This window comes from Watersipora subatra, chromosome 11 (assembly GCF_963576615.1).
Source record: "Watersipora subatra chromosome 11, tzWatSuba1.1, whole genome shotgun sequence".
Lineage (NCBI taxonomy): Eukaryota > Metazoa > Bryozoa > Gymnolaemata > Cheilostomatida > Watersiporidae > Watersipora > Watersipora subatra.
In genome coordinates, this window is record NC_088718.1 from 33,769,827 (window position 1) to 33,787,732 (window position 17,906).

Consider the following 17,906-nt stretch of genomic DNA (forward strand, 5'->3'; position numbering starts at 1 on the left):
TGGTTAAACATCCCCGAAAAGGTCAATTTTATACTTCGCTGTTTGAAACCAGCCAATTACAGCACTAATGGAGGGATGTAGTCGAGGACAGGCGCTAAGTTCTTTCATATGTTAATAATATTAACTCATTGCTATAATATAGTGATGTGTTAATAATGATGATGTGAAAGTATGTAGTAAATTTGGAGAGGTTTAAGGCAAGAGTCGCAACTGAAAAAGGAGAAACACATTTACATGTATGAGATAAAACCAGTTGTCCTTCCGTCTTGGAAAGGAATGAGAAGTATTAGTGCTACACATATAAACATCCATGTTGCAGCATTATGGAAATACTAATGAAGTTGTAAAAACACTATGGCAATGAAATCTTTCGTCTTGGGACAACAAAGAGAACTTCTTGGTTTAAGTTTACACATAAGGTAGACGATCACCTGTCTATGACAGCCTAACACTCCTTCAGACTATCAGAACATTTCAGATATGAAATATCACGTGTTTCTCTTCATGTACACTCAGTTCACCTTATATCTCATTTAGACTTACCTTAGTACAATGATGTGCAAAATTATGGCAACTCCTTTGTTCGCTGTTAGCTAAGTCTTCTCATCTCAGCTGTATGTGCACAATCTTTGCATTATATTAAAGCTTAAACTGTACTCTTATCATCTGGATAAAAATATTTTGTTCTTTGATTACAAAGATTTACAAGATAAACTGAGCGTTAATCCCAAAACCTCAAAAGAAACTTGTCAATCATTGCATACCTCAAAAAAAGTATTGTGCTACAAATAATGCAGGAAATGTCTGATCAATCTAATAAAAATGCACAAATACCTCATAGCAAAAATCTGGCTATAAATTTGTGCTCAAACCAAGGCGAAGTTATTTTAAAGTTTTTAGCAACATCAGACATCTGTCAGGTTTTTAGTCAGAATTTTGAGAAGATACTTTTGCCCTTTTAAGGGCAAAGCTAATGTCGCCTATATTTTTCCCTCTTTTTTCCAGTGGAGTGATATTAAACCTTTTTGGATGCAATAAATCTGCTAACTATATTAAATTTGCGTAAAATTTGTGAACAAGACTTTCCACTACTAAAGGGAAAGGACAATTCTTGATTTAACGTTAGTGACAGAGAAGGGCCGAAGAGAGGATGGGAGCAAAGGCTAAAACTGTACTAGCAAGTCAATCAGGGCTTATTTATCCAACTAAAGAATTCAAATTATGACAGGTTTCAGCGGCTAACGAAGATGCTTGTTGAAAGAAATACAAGCTAAAACGTGCCAGCTAAAAGAGTTACAAGCCAAGCTGTCCAAGTTACAAAAGAAGAAGTGTTGTACATGAATAAATTATTTATATCACAGTATGTCTCACCATACTCGCCTAATTCCGACTGCTCCTCAAATGCAAAAACAACTGTTTATATAAGAGAGCAGAAGCAAACACAACATATGATTGGTGGTTACGAGTAGTTAAAATTTGTAGGTCAAAACGGCAGTTGCTTTAAAAAAAACAAACCCTATTTACAATTAAATACATGATGTAAAAACTTTATTACATTCTAGTAATACATTAATTAATATGTTAAAAGAGGTAATAATAAAACAAAATACTAACAAATACTTTTTCTTGAAGTTCAGAGGATTTTCTGCTCATAAGTCCAAGGTAGCGAGTGGCTTGTACGGGTGTGCTAATATATACACAGTCTGCTACCGGCTGTTATATTAGGTCTGATTTATTGGCTCATGTTGGAGTTGCACTGGCATATACGCAGTCTGCTATCGACTGGGATATATATAGTCTGTATTATCGGCTCTTGCTGAAGTTGCGCTGGTATATACACAGCCTGCTATCAGCTGTGATATATAGAGTCTGTATTATCGGCTCTTGCTGGGGCGCACTGGTATATATACAGTCTGCTATCGACTGTGCAACTGGGAGTCAGTATCACCGGCTTTTACGCTGGTAGTGTCGGAAGTTTAGTTAAATTGAAGGTGCCTTGGCTATTATAACTAAGCATCAGTTCCTGCTTGGCCTGATTCGGGGGCTGCCCTGATTTTACTTCTGTGGTGATAGTGGTGTGATCTTTCATAGATCAATCTTGACGAACCAGTATGGACAAACCTAACACTAGGCCCCAAAAAGCCCTCCAGACACAAAAAATCGAAACGCCACTTAGTAAAAATATGAGAAAGCGGCAAAAAAGATTTACCAAAGTACAACTGCTTGTCAATTCTGACTCAGATGACAGTGGCACTGACCCAAAAAGGGCAGTGCAAGTAGTGAAGATTAACAAGACTGTAACTCACCAACTAATTCCTGCACAAGTTTTTGATGGCACAGGAAATGTGGATCAGTTGATAGAGAGTTACGAAGCAATTGTCAAACAAGAAAATCAAGTCAAGAAAATCACTGAAAACCTTTCCACACTTTTAAAGAAATTCGATGCAGTTTGTCTATCTTAGCCTGTTATCCTAGATTTACAATTATATCATTTAGGTACTTTATGGAAATAACAATCTCGCAAAGTAGTTCTCAGGTTTCTTTATGGTTCCCACGCAGTTTTCTTGTTTGTTGAAATATTACTGCAAAGTTGAGTTGCAACGAAATTCGCATTAGGCCTACAGTTATGTGGTATCAAAAGGTTTGCCATGTCTTGCTCTGCTGTGTTGTAGGTTCAAAATATGCTGAAATGTGATTACAAGCTCTTAAAAGGGAACAGTTAATCGCAGCCATCACGAAAACGCCAAAGGTTGGAATCCCTCTCAAAGCGACTAAAATTTGACGTTGTTGAACACCATGTGCTTTTGTTTACTCTTTCATGCAGCTCAATCGTCGAAATATTTTCACAAAAACTTCATGCGTTTAATTAAACCAAGTCTTTGTCCTTACGCGTCTATTTCATTTTTTTGTAATGCTGTCACTTTGAGCACTGATATCTCAAAACCTAGCCTAAAAATTAGTTTAATTTTTTAACTTTAGCTCGAAGAGGTGCATACCATCAATGATATACATCCCTCCAAGGATAGGCAACGGCTATCATATGGGCGAGGTTTAACGATCGTGCTCTGCTAGGATTGTGCTAGTCTGGGTTTCGGAGCTAACACAATTCTCGCGGGGCGGTCGCGTTGCCTTGTTAGGTTTTGGAAAACAGGACTCGATGTTATCGTGTCATTAGCTCATTCAGTCAGTAGCCTCCTCCCCCTTGCGGTTCACAATAGCAAACCTTGAATATCTACAATGTAGGGGTAACCGCCAACTAAAAAAATTGATCCATGCAAAACAAAACATTTCAAATTATCTACTTTTACTAATTATGAAATACTAGGTGTAGTAGTATATGCTCAAAGTTAAATATAATTTACCCAAAATCACTCGAACGGCCTTTTTTCCCTAGTTTCTGATTAATATTTTGCCACCTCTAATATAAAATGACAGTCTTTCATCGTTGTCACATTGTTTGACTTGGCCAATAAATGGGACAGCAGGCAAAGCTGTGGAGTGTAGTTTTCATACTTAAAATCTAATTATAAAACCAAATTTTGGCTACTTTACGATTGCGCCTATTAATATCGCAAATGCTTGTGAATGGCAACTGACTGGTCATCATGGTGACAATATTGGGCAACTATATTTATTTGACAACAAAATGAAACCAACAGAACAGTGAAATAACCACTATTGTTCATAATAATTATAAATTTACAAGGGCTTTATTCAGCATGTTTGTTTGTTCGGGTGCCGTGTTTGGGCTCATTCCCAACAGAGCTCGATCATTAAACCCCGCCCACATGATGCCCTTCGCCTATCCTTGGGGGGGGGGGTCTGTATATCATTGATATAATCCTCCGATAAACATGAGGAGCCTGTTGGCCACCTGCAATGGTCGGAAAGTGCTGCAAAAGTTGTTCGCGCCAGTTGGCAGAAAATATGGGTCACGTGATCAGACTATGACTTAATGATTAGACCAAGCTGAAACGAAACTGTAAAGTAGCGAGCATCTATATTTAATAAGGGCTTTCTGGTAGTACCTGAAGTGTTTGTCATAAACTAGTGCTACGAGAAGTGTTATATTGAGTAGTTTATTAACCACATCGAGTTGAATATGTCATCAAATAAAAGAGATTCCAACCTGCGACTATTTTTTTTAACTGTTTATTTTTGAGCTTTGAAGAGCTTGTAATCACATTTCCACATATTTTGAACCTACAACACAGCAGAGTAAAACATGATGATCCTTTTGATACTAAATAACTGTAATATGAATTTTGTTGCTAGTCAACCTTTAAAATTTATCTGGTAATCTATGGGAGCAATTTTATGACGATTTGGCATGATTTTAGTCCTCAAGCATGCAGTGTCTAGCAATTTTTTTACTAACAGAAAATCTTCCAAAGCTCATCTATGAGTGTTTTAGAATGATTTGATGTTATTTCGAAGTGTTTTTAACCATCACGTCGATTAAAAACTTTTAATCAGCTTCACTAAATCCGGTGTTTAATTAATGGGTGGCACTCGGTTTCAACCCTTCTCCTATCCTTCGTTTTTTCGTGACGTCATTTTATCGTTGTCGGCCATCTTTATAGACAATTTTATCGTTAAAAACACAACGCTTTTGCAATAAATAATTGAAAACGATGCTTTTGTTTGCAATTTTTTTATTATATTATCAAAACAACACCAAAAAGTACTATTAAATAAAAGAAAAACGATCCTTTTCTACAAATATGGCGGCTTTTTCATGAACGAGAGCATGTGCAAACGGCTTGATGACGTAAAAAAAAACGATGGATAGTGCAAATGGACGTGGCTTTCAAATAAAGGCAGCCTTCAATTAGAGGTTTGACGGTAAATTCGACGTTATTACTCATGAGACAGCATGCATTGTATATCCTAACAATAGACACACAAGGTAGTAATTGTGCTACGGCAAACAATTTTATAACAATTTATACCGAATGTTTCAAGTGAAACTTATATTTTCAAGGTTTTCAAACTGTTTTATATTGTTATTGTTTATAACACGTAGATGAATTGAAACATAGATAAATATAGCACAACTATGAGCATGCATTAATTAAATTTTGTTAGAGGACAAACAAAAGATATTATAAGTTTAAATCTGTGAGTGAAGGCATTTGAGCGGGTTATAAAGAAAAAGCTATCATACGCTTGACCCAAAAACCTACGTGTAAAACTACCTTTATAAACACACATCAGGCTGGCCTTTAGTGAGGTTGTGTGCAAGTACATGCAGGTGTATGGAAAATTAATGAGACAATATAATGCCTTATATAGAAAAGCAATACAGTGAGACAATCACTGTAGGGAATACAAAAATAAAAGCACAATTTCACATCACAACAGTGGGTATAACAGTAAAGTTCCACTGTAACAATTGTCTTTGTTTCAAGATTTGACCTCGTTAAAATCTTTTCCTAAGCATTACTACATAAGCATTGCTACATAGCATTATTACATCTTAAAAACCACGAAGTGAAAATTTTTATGACAATAATAAAAGGATTCTAACAGAAAATTGACCGGTTTTTCACCTAAAAGAACTACTAACTAACTTATAAAACTAAGTATTGTCATTTTTTTCTTTGATTAAAAAAGCCAGTCAGTTATAAGTCTGGATGGTCCTCATGAGGCAGCTCACTAGAAGAATTATGTTCTGGTGCCTGCCAATTTTCTGCAGGAGTCAGTAAATTCTCTCTTGATGTCTGCAGACTTTCGCTTGAGGCCTGCAGATTTTTGCTTGAGGCCTGCAGATTTTCGCTCGAGGCCTGCAAATACTCATTGTATGTTGGAAGTTCCATTCCTTCTTCCAATGAGGAGCTAGCTGCTGCCGCTTGCTGTACGGACGCACTCATCTGTGGAGCATCGCTAACTGTCTTATGAGGTACATCTCCAGTTGGGAGAGAATACTGCAAACAAAAGTAACAAAAATTACTGTTTTCATGCAAACCTTGGAGCACCAGCTTGTAGATGTCTAAACAACTGCTCATGAAAACCATTACACGGTACTCAAGTGAGTTTTCATTTCAACTGAGCTACGGAAACACAGCATTGATCATCATTATGGAAAAACTTTAAACACATTATTTTTTTTATTAATTTATAGTCTGCTAAGCATTTATTAGATAAATTAAGGCAAAATGCACGTCAACGAACAGCTATAGATGTTCTAAAATGAATATTTTTAAATATCAACTGGTAATTGATTGTCTCTAGCCAGGTTTAGGTGTAGCATATTTGCATATCATGAAAAATGAATGCAATGAAAATTATCTTTATATTTGTGAACAAACTGGCCAAGTTTAACATGGTTTTTGAACAGATGTATACCTGTAACTGTAGAAAATTAAATCGATGGCCTTGGGAGTATAAGTAAGCTATTAATATATAGTTGACCACTCCTTATTGTCAACTACAGAGTAGGATAAAATAGGTGCACAATGGATTATATTTTTTGAAAATACTTATGGTGGCAGACAGTAGAGGTGGAACGAGACACGAGACGTCTCGAGTATCGACCTGTCTCGTCTCGTATCGGTCTCGTCTCGGTCTCGTCTCGACTTAACTATTGCCAAACTCGAGACAGGAAATAGAACTAGAGCGCCTGCGCACGGTTGTTAAAACATGGCTTCTTGCGGTAGCAACAACTCCATATATATTGTAATGGATTGCGGGCAACTGCCTTTAAAGTTATACCCGGTCCGTTACTACCTATTGCTATTGATTATGTTGGCCACTGAGTCTAATCTTGTAGTCCGGACAACGGCCCTGTTATATTTTAGTTCGGTTCTGTGTCCTTAAAACAGATACCGGGTCGTATCTAATTACTCTTCGGATAATCCAATTTAATAAATAAGACTTTTGCGGGTAAAATGTCTGTATTTTATCGTATCGTGTCTAAACACCAACTGCCCTTCATAAAATTCGGGCCTCTTTTACGTATATACTACCAATCGCGGGTAAAACTTGACACGGACACGGAGAAACGAACGAAAGGCCGTGTCGACCATAGTCCGTGTTCGGTTAACAATGACGTTTTGTTAGCTCAATATAAGAATATACATGTGCATGTATACAGTAATTAATATAATTTCATGAGAACAATTTAAATATAATTCACATACTACAGTTAATACACAAACAAAACTTAACATTAATGAAACGATAAGAATGAAAGTGTTATCGTGTGTTGTTGTAGTTGCGGTATGTATTTGTAGAGCGACGGCTATCGGTTTCATTACACATTACATTAAAAAGTAAGAACTATTCAATAGATGGTAAAAATATACATGTACAAAGCAATATGTTTATAATAATTATGATAAATCAAGCTCAGAATTCTTAGAATGTATAACTTCGGTATTTTAGAGCTGTTTGTGTCACTTTTGTTTACAAAAACTACATGCATATCACTATTAAAATGTTGTATTTAAATCGTTTACACCAGGTGAAAATTCAATTTAAAAATAGTTTTATTAATTTTATATATACCAAGTAGCTAGTACTTGTGTATTGAAATCATCACCAAATGCTCATTATTTTACTGTCTCGTGTCTCGAGTCTCGAATTTTTACAAGACAGTGTCTCGAGTCTCGTCTCGAACTTAAAAAACCTGTCTCGTTCCACCTCTAGCAGACGGAGTGTCTACAAAACTCAATTCTCAAATATGTATAGTATGTATGATATGAGATAATAAAGAATGTGTGTTCATGCCATTTGTGACAAACAACTCGAGAAGAACTATTAGATGGTTCAATAACTATTAACCCACTGTAAAATAAGCCACTATTTCCTTAAATTTGTTCGTTCCGCCCTAACTGCAAGCACAAAATGATGTGGAGGAACTCGATCCGTGTTCTTTAATTGGGGGATGATTTCGCCAGCTGGTTGGTGCACGCTAAAACAAATCCTGAGGCTTTTTTTTCCTGAATATGTTCCAGTAACAATAAGATAACCGAGCTCTTAACGTGTAAAAAATGCATTCAGTGCATGCTAAAACGTTCATATGATTCATTTGCTGGCCATCCATAAAAAAATTGATATCGACCCACTGATCAGTGATAAAGCAAACAAAAACATCTCCAATTCTATGGACATTCATAGAACTGAGCGAATGCTCATCCCATACCCCATTCCACAATAGCTGTTTATTCGGGCATTTTGTCACGAGTAGCCCTCTACGGTACACGCAGGGAATTTTACAGAAGAAAAACATCATAATGGTATAGAAGTAATACTAGTATAACATCTTACTAACTGTAATCGCAACTGGTCTCGTGTGCTGTGAAAGATCATAATGTGTAATCATAATGTGCATAGTTCTTCCTCAGTGCTACAAAAGGTGGCTAAGTGGTGAAGTGGTCAGCATGTTGGTCAGCTGAGCTAGATATCTGAGTTTAATTACAGCGCGGTGTGCATTTTGACATTTTCCCCAGATGGACACGGCTCTAATTACAGCAAAGATTTCCTTTTCATTACAAGAACATGAAACAACCTCATCATATATATCAACCTATATATATATATATATATACTAGCTGTGCTACCCGACGCTGCCTGGGTATAAAAATCAGCTTAAAAACAATGAGAGATAATGAGAGTTGCCTGCTACTTGCTATTCGCCTGGCACATTGCCAACCGGACAGGTTAACTGAAAGGTCTGAGATCAAATCCTCTCCGGTATGAATTCTTTATTCCAAGATTTTAATAGCTATAGCTGGATAATCGCACACACGACTAGCTTTGAGAAATATAGATACATAAATATAAAGATATATATATATATATATATATATAAATGTATACATATGACTCCTAAAGCTAAATACTTTTTATAACGTAAACTCCAAATGACGTAAATAATTCATGCGAAGTTTTTGCTTTGCACTATGTAAAAAATTCCATAAAATGTAAAGTGTCAAGTCGGGTGGGTTCTCAAATTCGATTTGAATGGTAACCTATTTTGCCGCACTTGCGAGAGAAAAAATGATGTGTGTACAGCGTTATATTTATTATTTATAAAACTTCTGTGACTTTCTAGTTTGTCGAGATAGATCTTCAGATGTGTTGACAAAACAGAGAATAGGTAGTTGCGCAATTATTATTAAATTCTTTAGGGGATAGATTGGTGCAGGTGTTACAGCGTCGGTCTACAAATCTAAATGTCACAAGTTGGAGTATTGTCGAAAGTTATCTTTTATTTTAACCTTGCCCCTGAATAAGAAAGACGTCGAACAAGTACTACCACTTTTTACGGTAAAAATATTTTTTGTTTTGCTTTATTGTAGACATATAAATTATTTGTTATTAGTTTTACTTTGCAGAATAGATTTCGCTGTTTAGAGAAAAATAAGCAAATCGTAAATGAACGTCGAAGATGTGCGCTCTCCATCAACTTATTGTAAAGTAACTACAGCCACGGGCTATAAAACTTGTAAAGTTGATTAGAAAAAGGAGGAATGTTGACGATGGAAACTAAGAATACTGCAGTTATGGCACATCATACAAATTAAAAAGTTAAACCTAGCTTTTCATGTTTGTATAGCCAAAGGGGTGAGCTTGGAAAGATCCTAGAATAGATTAGGCAATTTACATTTTACTGTTTTCGTTATATACTTTACAACTATATGATTGTTGTCATATAGTTGCAAATTATATAGGAATGATGATGATGAGCCTGATGATTGACAGGAACCTGTCCTGTCAATCATCAGATTGCTAGTAAAATTCAAGATCTTGAATTTTAGTAGCAGCCTGATGATTGACAGGACAGGTCATGAAACTGACAGTAGCGGCAAAGTACAACTATTTTCTATACCTAGTGTAAGTATGTATATATATTTATAATATGGTCTACCATATTAAACGCTGAGCTATTTGAGAAGAAAACAATTTGGTGGATCAGTTAGGATTATGCAGGACATCTGACTTACAGGTAAGATATGTAAACTATGCGTGGGTCAGTATGGATGAGAGAACAAAGAGGGCAGTGCCTTGAGTGATTACCCCATGAGACAGCATTGTTGACACCTACATATGTCGATTTCTTTTGCAATTAGGGCAGAACACATGTGCTGCCAAAACTCAGCAAAAAATAACAAAAACCTGTGACTTTTTTGGCAGAAACATGCTGATATGCAGTGAACACGAGTCCCGATAAATAGTTACAGCGAAACAGCTTTGTCATTCATGTGCCAGACTTTAGTACCTGCCACAGTGAGAGCAGCCGTGGCCTAGTGGTCTAAAATGCCAGATCTACATATAACAGGTTGGGGTTCAAATCCTATTAGGGCAACTGGTGGTGACAAGAATGACATTCAACTTTAATTTGCTCTTTGCAACTAGATACCCTACAGGATGAAAATATTTGATGGTTATAAAAATTTGCGATTTCACTAACAGTTGATTCCGCGAAAAATGAGTTCTCTTTTTAATAACAACAGAGAATAACTACTGCCTCAAAATTAAAAACTAGCCGCTAGGTATAAATACTAAACGTAGTTGAGTTACAAAACATTTTTAAAATCATTGCTGGGGCTTGAGTTAACCACATTGCTAATGCATCACATTTCTTTACAAAATTATTCAAGGTTGTCACAAGATATGCAGAATGGCGTCATCGCAAAAGTAGCCGCTAGGCAGAAGTACTAAACGTAGCCGAGTTCCAAAACTTCTTTAAAATCATCGCCGGGGCTTCGAGTTTTATTGCCATTGCATCGAACTTCTTTACAAAATTATTCAAGGTTTTCACAAGTTATTCGGCATGGCTTCGTCATCGCAAAAATCTCTCCTACAGTCTTTTGACATTGAAGTCAACTCCATCAACCTTTAATACCGTAGTTGAGGACGTTAATGATTCTGATCTGGACATTATGTTATGTATTTGATTTGTAATGCAGATATGTTTTTCATAATTAACTGCATTAGTTAATTATTTTGTTTAAAAACTGATCGCTTTCATTAAGTACTTCAGCTATTGTTTTTGTACTTCCTTAACACTTATTAATATTTTTTCGTTTTTGTGTTTACTGCAGATTGAGAATGAAATATAACCTATCCGATTACGAAAACTAGAGACAAGTAGTAATATTCATCAAGGCAGGAATATTGGCAGAGAAGCAACCAGTCAGCCTAGACCCCTTGACCAACAACAACTCCTTGATATCGCTGCAGCAAACATGATTATATTATATATTTCATTTCATGTATAGATATATTATAATTTATTACAAACTTGAGTGTACAATTAAAATATTTCAAATACAAATAATATGGAGCGAGTTATAATAATAATAGTAATTATAATATTATTATAATAATATTATAATATATAAAAATATCATAATATATAATAATATTATAATATATAATAATATTATAAGTTATTATATATAATAATATATATATAATATAAATTATTATATATATTAATATACAGCCCCCCCCCCCCCCCCCCAAGGATAGCTGATGGCTATCGTATGGGCTGGTTTAATGATCGGGTTTAATGATCGTGCTCTGTTAGGATTGTGCTAGCCTGGGTTTCGGAGCGAACACAATTCTCGCGAGGTGGTCGGGGTGCCTTGTTAGGTTTTGGAAAAAACGACTCGCTGTTATCATGTCATTAGCTCATTCATTCAGTAACCCCCTGTGATTCACAATAGCAAACCTTGAGTTTCTACAATGTAGGGGTAACACCTCACTAAAAAAATGGAACCATGGAAAGTAAAACATTTCAAATTATCTACTTTTACTAATTTTGAAATTTGTAGGTGTCGTAGTCTATGCTTAAAGTTAAATATAATTTACCAAAAATCACCCGAACAACGGCCTTTTTTCCCTAGCTGTTGATTAATATTTTGCCACCCCTAACATAAAATGACAGTCTTTCATCGTTGTCACATTGTTTCACCTGGCCAATAGGATGGGACAGCAGGCAAAGCTGTGGAGTGTAGTTTTCAAAATCTAAATCTAAAATTGAATTTGGGCTATTTTACGATTGCAACTAATATCGTGAATGCAATGCTTGTGAATGGCAACTGACTGATCATAAAAGTGACAATATTGGGCAACTATATTTATTTGATAACAAAATTAAGCCAACAGATCAGTAAAATAACCACTATTGTTCATAATATTTGTAAATTTACAAGGGGCTTTATTCAGCATATTTGTTTGTTAGGGTGCCGTGTTCGGGTTCATCCCAACAGAGCACGATCATTAAACCCCGCCCATATGATAGCCGTCAGCTATCCTTGGGGGGCTGTATATTATTACTGTAAGCTAAGGAGACAATCTTCAAAAGATTTCTCCCACACCAATTTTCGTGTGCGTCTACAATCAACAAGCTCTAAAAAAACTTGGTTCGTGAGAAAGTCAAATACGCACAACAATTTTAGCAAAGTTTTCAGTTTAAACTTGAATGAATCTACTTTTCTTTTACATTGCACATTAAACTCTCTATTACGTTTAGTTGCCAATAGCTACGGAAAGCTCTAGTAAGCATCTACATTGTACATCTACTAAAATCTACCAATGACATCTTTGGCATAAATTACCTGCATGACCAAGATCATAGAGCTATTATTTGTACAATATGGCTCTTAAATACATTCACAGCCTCTGCAGACGCCATACTCCATCCTCTACAGATTGTATGATCGCTCCTAATTTCGGCTATATAATATAGCCGAAATTGACCTTCCAGACCTTCCAGCTGACATGTCACAACAATGAATAGAACATACATGTAATAACTCATCATAGCTCTAGTGCACTGCTTTTAACTATTTCTTTAACATTTGTGAATTTAATCCTTCTAATCTCTCTTCCTTCCTATTCTACCCTAGGACCCTTATGTATTCATGTCATCTAACTTTCGCATTTTCGTGGAGTCTTCCTCTCGCGAAAATTTCATGAGCGAAACTAAACTATCATAACGAACGAGCGAAAACGCGAAGTTAAATGGCTTTATTCATTGATATCCACAATAAAATCGTCATAATAAATGCAGGTAATTTTCGTGTGTGGTTGGACTCAAGGGGAAATTTCTGGTAAACTCATTATAGCTAATACATTGACAGAGCAGCATGGCAAAGCAAATTAAGATGATGCATGATATCAGTTTAGTCACCGAATTTGTAACTGATGAGGATGAAAGTCTGGTAGGTGAAGTCATACAATTGAATAATAATTATTGTAGTGATGAATTTTATTACAAACTAAAAACAATATCAACCCTCACCAGGTCTAACCACGTTATACAGTTTTCGTTGTGAAGTTGGTTATCTATTTTCTTCTTCTTGGGACTTGAGTGTGAAAGACATGTGAAAGTCATGGCGGGAGGGACCTAGATGTCATTGATAGTCCAAGAAACAAATGGCAGCAAGTGATCAAATTGAATTATCGATGTCACCCACACATTTCAACATGCGCTTTACAAATACGAACTAGTCCCAAATTGAAAATTTTTTCTTATAAGCGAACTGAACTTGAGGATGTAACATGTTTGTTCCACTGCATTTATTTTCACATCACTATATTTTTCACTCATCAGAGCCGCGAAATGAAGTTGCATCGAAATGTTACTGTGTATGCTGCTCAAGAAACTAAATACTAGCAAAATAAAAGTGTCCTAGGGCAATGCATTTCTCCTCCCTCCCCCTATGCAAGTCAAATGCTATGCTAGCTAACAGTCTTGCAGACTAGCTAGCCAGCAATTTCCCTGCCTTAGGTTTCCATGATAGTGATTTGTCAAAGATCCAGCTGCTTGACAGATAAAAGAGTGTCATTAAGCCACAAATTACTCCATCGACATATATTTTTACTATGACCGAAATGCATGTCCTACATAGGACCTTGATCCAGACTGATGTTCAAATTCAGCCTGTGATTACATTTTCCATCGGAAACGACATTAGGAAGGTTGGCATGGCAAATAATTAATCATAGCCTATTGTTAATGGTAGATTTGGCATGCCACATTTTGCTTGATGAAACAACTTGATGATGCGGCTTTTGAATACATCAAAGGAGACAAAATGGAAAGAGAAATAGTTGCGCAATGCTTACGCAGTCACTGGAAACAGCCAAGTGGTAAGATGGGGGTGGTGCAGAAAGTCCCATAGCTGACCCTGATGGTGCTGATGGAGCAGAAGGCTGCGGAACAAAGCCGTTGTTGGCAGCATTTGGAGACCTGAAAACCAACTTGAATAATTATTTGAACTGATAGAGCAGTCAGCTATTAGCAAGTGGCCTTACAAGAAGGGATCTGGTCAATGAACCAGGTTCAATGCTTTTACCATTGATTTTGTATGTGAAGCTCTTAACTGAATGTTGGTGGCAAGCAAATTCCATCAATAGCATTAGCCATGATCTGCTGATATGCAAATGAATACGAGTACATCATCCATAAACAACCAGTTTCATGAGCAGACAAAACTTATTTTTGCTTATTTATTTTACGTTACAATTGTATATGGAGGCCCTGCCTAAGCCTCACATCATAAAGCTTCATCACCTGCCCCACTAGCTGTCCAGAACAAATCCAGCCAGCTGTGTAGGGAATGCATGCCGCAAACAACTGCACATAACCGATTAAAACTAATAATTAAGAATTGTCTTCTCTTCCAAACAAGATTGAGAATAAAAAATAGAGGACGCTTTATATAATTTGCCGTTAAGTTGGTAACTTATGAGTTACTTGTTTTCTAAATGTTATATAAACTAAACCTTTTGGCCATGTTTACCTGCTTTAGGTATTGTGGTGTACAAATGTGGAGGTGTGTGGTTGGGGAGGATGTGTGTAGATGGGTTTGGATGTGCTTGGTTGTTTGTAGGCGTGAGAGGGTGAGAGGGAGTGTGGGTAGGTGGAGAACTTTCAACACGGAATTCCTATGTTATGTTGAAGTTGTACTACGCTAAACTAGAGCAAATTTTGTTAGATCAATTTGAGGTCAGTCCATGATAATCATCTTGATCAGACTGCTCTTAACGCTTTCACTACCGCATTAAATTCTGATCAAATGATTATTCTGCCCTAATCAACTCGAACGTTTTCGAAATTCGATATACCGTTATTATTTAAGCAATATCTCGAGAATTAAAACAAATATCGTTTTACTGTAAAAAGCATCTTATTCAGAAAGAGATTCTCTACAAGATAAGTATAAAATTGTTTAGTGAATTTCTCCCTCGCAAAATTTCTGCCACTTTCTTTGCGTTGGTTGAACGCAAGCGTGTTTCTTATTGCCATGACGATAATGATCTGGTTATTCCGTTTTGAAAAATTATTGAAATGGAATTGCTGAGCCAAAAAATTGTCTATCAATTAGTTGCACATGATTAGCAACAACGTTGCTTCATTAGAGACAAAATTTGATTGGTCTAGCTAATGCATTGGCTTCGTAATGAAAATAAAAGTGAAACCTTATTAATAAGCCGATACATCGGCTTACGATCAGTACTTATCTTACAGCAAAAGCCGATACATTGGGTTACGGTAGCGAAAGTGTTAAGCCTATTACATGATAAAATTTTTTTAGATTTTCATTTCATTGCGTTACTTTGCCCTTTTGAATGCTCAAAAAAAAAAACCGCATCAAAATGACGACACCAATCGTAGTGCTGCCTGTCTTTTCCGTTATCGATAAAGGCTATTGCGCTTCTATCGATCTCTTTGCTACTATAGACATCATAATCACACTTTCGCTTGGATCTAAGAGTTTTCAACGTGATTAGGTTTTGTCGATTTTAACCTTGAAACATCCTGACAATCAGACAACCTCAAACATAGAAAACAATAAAAATTGATAGAGAAATACTAATACTTTCTAGTAAAATCTACTAAAATCTCAAACAATTTTTTCAAATTTTAAAAGAAAGCATACTGATCTTCATGCTAATCTGATACAGCCCAAATATGAGTATAAAATGATGACATGACGCAATAACGTAATAGGTGTAGAGCATTACCAGACATAAATCAACTAGTGCCGAAGAAGAATGCCTCGATTATGGCTCTAAAAATTACATTCCTTGCTTACAAATAAAGCTAAGCATAGAACTAACCCATCTGAAACAAAACGAAGCAACTCTTCATAACTGATATGCTAAGAAAACAAACTTATCTCCTAGACAGCAACAGGCAGAACAATCTTGGATATCATTGGCCGAATTCAACACAGATCCATTGGTGATGATATAGCGCGAGTAATATTTACAGGTTACCGTAAGTTAGTTAAAATACCCCAAAAGTTAGAGAGTAGCATTGGCCATGTGGCCTAGAACCCCTGATCTAGAAACAACAGGTTGGGATTCAATTCCCAAATAATGTCTCTTGCGGTAACAGGAATGACATTCACTCGTAAATTGCTCTCCGCAACTGGACATGTCTCCTGTTGTTGAGGTTCCCTTGCCAATGGACACGTCCAGCCAAGATCACAGAACCATTGTTTGTATAACAATGATCTTAAAAAGCATGCATAGCTTCCGCGTGCAGTCTGGTGAACAGATAACATGTGTGTTGTGCGCAACAATTCAAAAAGGTTTTCGTTAATGAATCAACCTGAATCAGTATCTGAAAAGTTCAGGTTGCATGACATTAAAAACAAGCGTAATGTGTGCGCAATCCCTTGAAGATAAAATATGATGTCTACTTAGATTTCTGTAAGTAGAACCTGAGTGTGTTTTAAAAGGTTAGTTTCACAAACCATGTTTGTGTGATTTTGGCTGGACATGACTGAGTCCAGTGGCAAGGAAGCCTTGATGACCAGAGACATGTCCAGTTGCAGAGAGCAATTTAAAGTTGGATTTCATTCCTGTCACCAGCAGTGACCTTTTTTGGGAATTGAACCCCAACTTGTTGTTTGCAGGTCAGACATTCTAGACCATTAAGACCCTCCCTGCTGTTTTCAATGAACATAACTTCATGTATATAAAATGACTGCAAAAGCTAATACACAATATTTCAAAATACGCAAAACATAATGACCTCATCTGTGAGACACTTACCAGTAAGCGGTAGGCATAGCCTGAGAAGCTGGATAAGCAGACGCGCCGTCCGTTGGATAAGCCGTACCAAGATGTGCGCTATTTGGCCCAGGATATGGAGCTACGTTAGAAACCGTGCCTTGTGCACTTGTGTACTGCACAGCTGTAAAAAACGCAAGGGTTATCCTCCTTGGAGTTGAAGTTAAAACATCACTGAAACAAAGTGTAACCTAACCATGAAAATCAAGATCCGTGAAATGTCTCATTGTTTAGCCTGAAATGAGCAGTAGAGCGGGTGAGAATGAAAAAGCTCAATAACCTAGTTGATCTTTGAAAGAGTGAGAAATAAAGTAGATATATGGTTAGGTCGTAACGTAAAAGTTATAATTTCAAGTATACCTTTAGAGACTTGAGTGCAACCCTTGCATACTTTCTGCCTGTGTAACAGATACAACGCAAACACGAATGCTTTTGTCAATACCTACTCTACTGACTCAATGCATTACATCACTTGGTCAAGTATAAAAATGGCTACCTATAACGTATCAATGTCGCAGAAGCGAAAAATTAGTATCGATGATATAATATAGCCAGGCGTCATAAAAATTGGGCCTCAACTGAGACAGCAGAACTTGCAGTTCATAAAAACTCCATCCCATTCATTGACTAATAGATATCAATAAAAAATTACTAAAACTAATGAATCAAAATTAGTAGTTGCCTTCAGTCAGTGAGAAGGTAATTCCCAACTATATAACGGGTGATAATGACCATGTTCAGTCACCATATATGAAGAATGAAGTACTCTTTTTTAGTTGTTATGGTAGTAAGAGAAAACCCATGTGCGAGACCACACACAAGAAGTTAGGAGTTTAAACAATATATATATATATATATATATA

General features: G+C 36.3%; 1 protein-coding gene across 2 annotated transcripts in view; it reads right to left on the bottom strand.

The window, feature by feature from the left end:
* Nucleotides 1-4,983: 4,983 nt before the first annotated feature.
* Nucleotides 4,984-17,906, bottom strand: part of LOC137408459 (uncharacterized) — a 32,546-nt gene continuing 19,623 nt past the window's right edge. For both annotated transcript variants that reach the window (XM_068094995.1, XM_068094996.1), the window contains 3 exons: nucleotides 17,026-17,167; nucleotides 14,086-14,209; nucleotides 4,984-5,927 (listed from right to left, as the gene is read on the bottom strand). In XM_068094995.1, coding sequence (XP_067951096.1) covers nucleotides 5,625-5,927; nucleotides 14,086-14,209; nucleotides 17,026-17,167 — 569 coding nt within the window. In that variant the 3' untranslated portion in view covers nucleotides 4,984-5,624. The remainder of the gene's footprint in view (nucleotides 5,928-14,085; nucleotides 14,210-17,025; nucleotides 17,168-17,906) is intronic.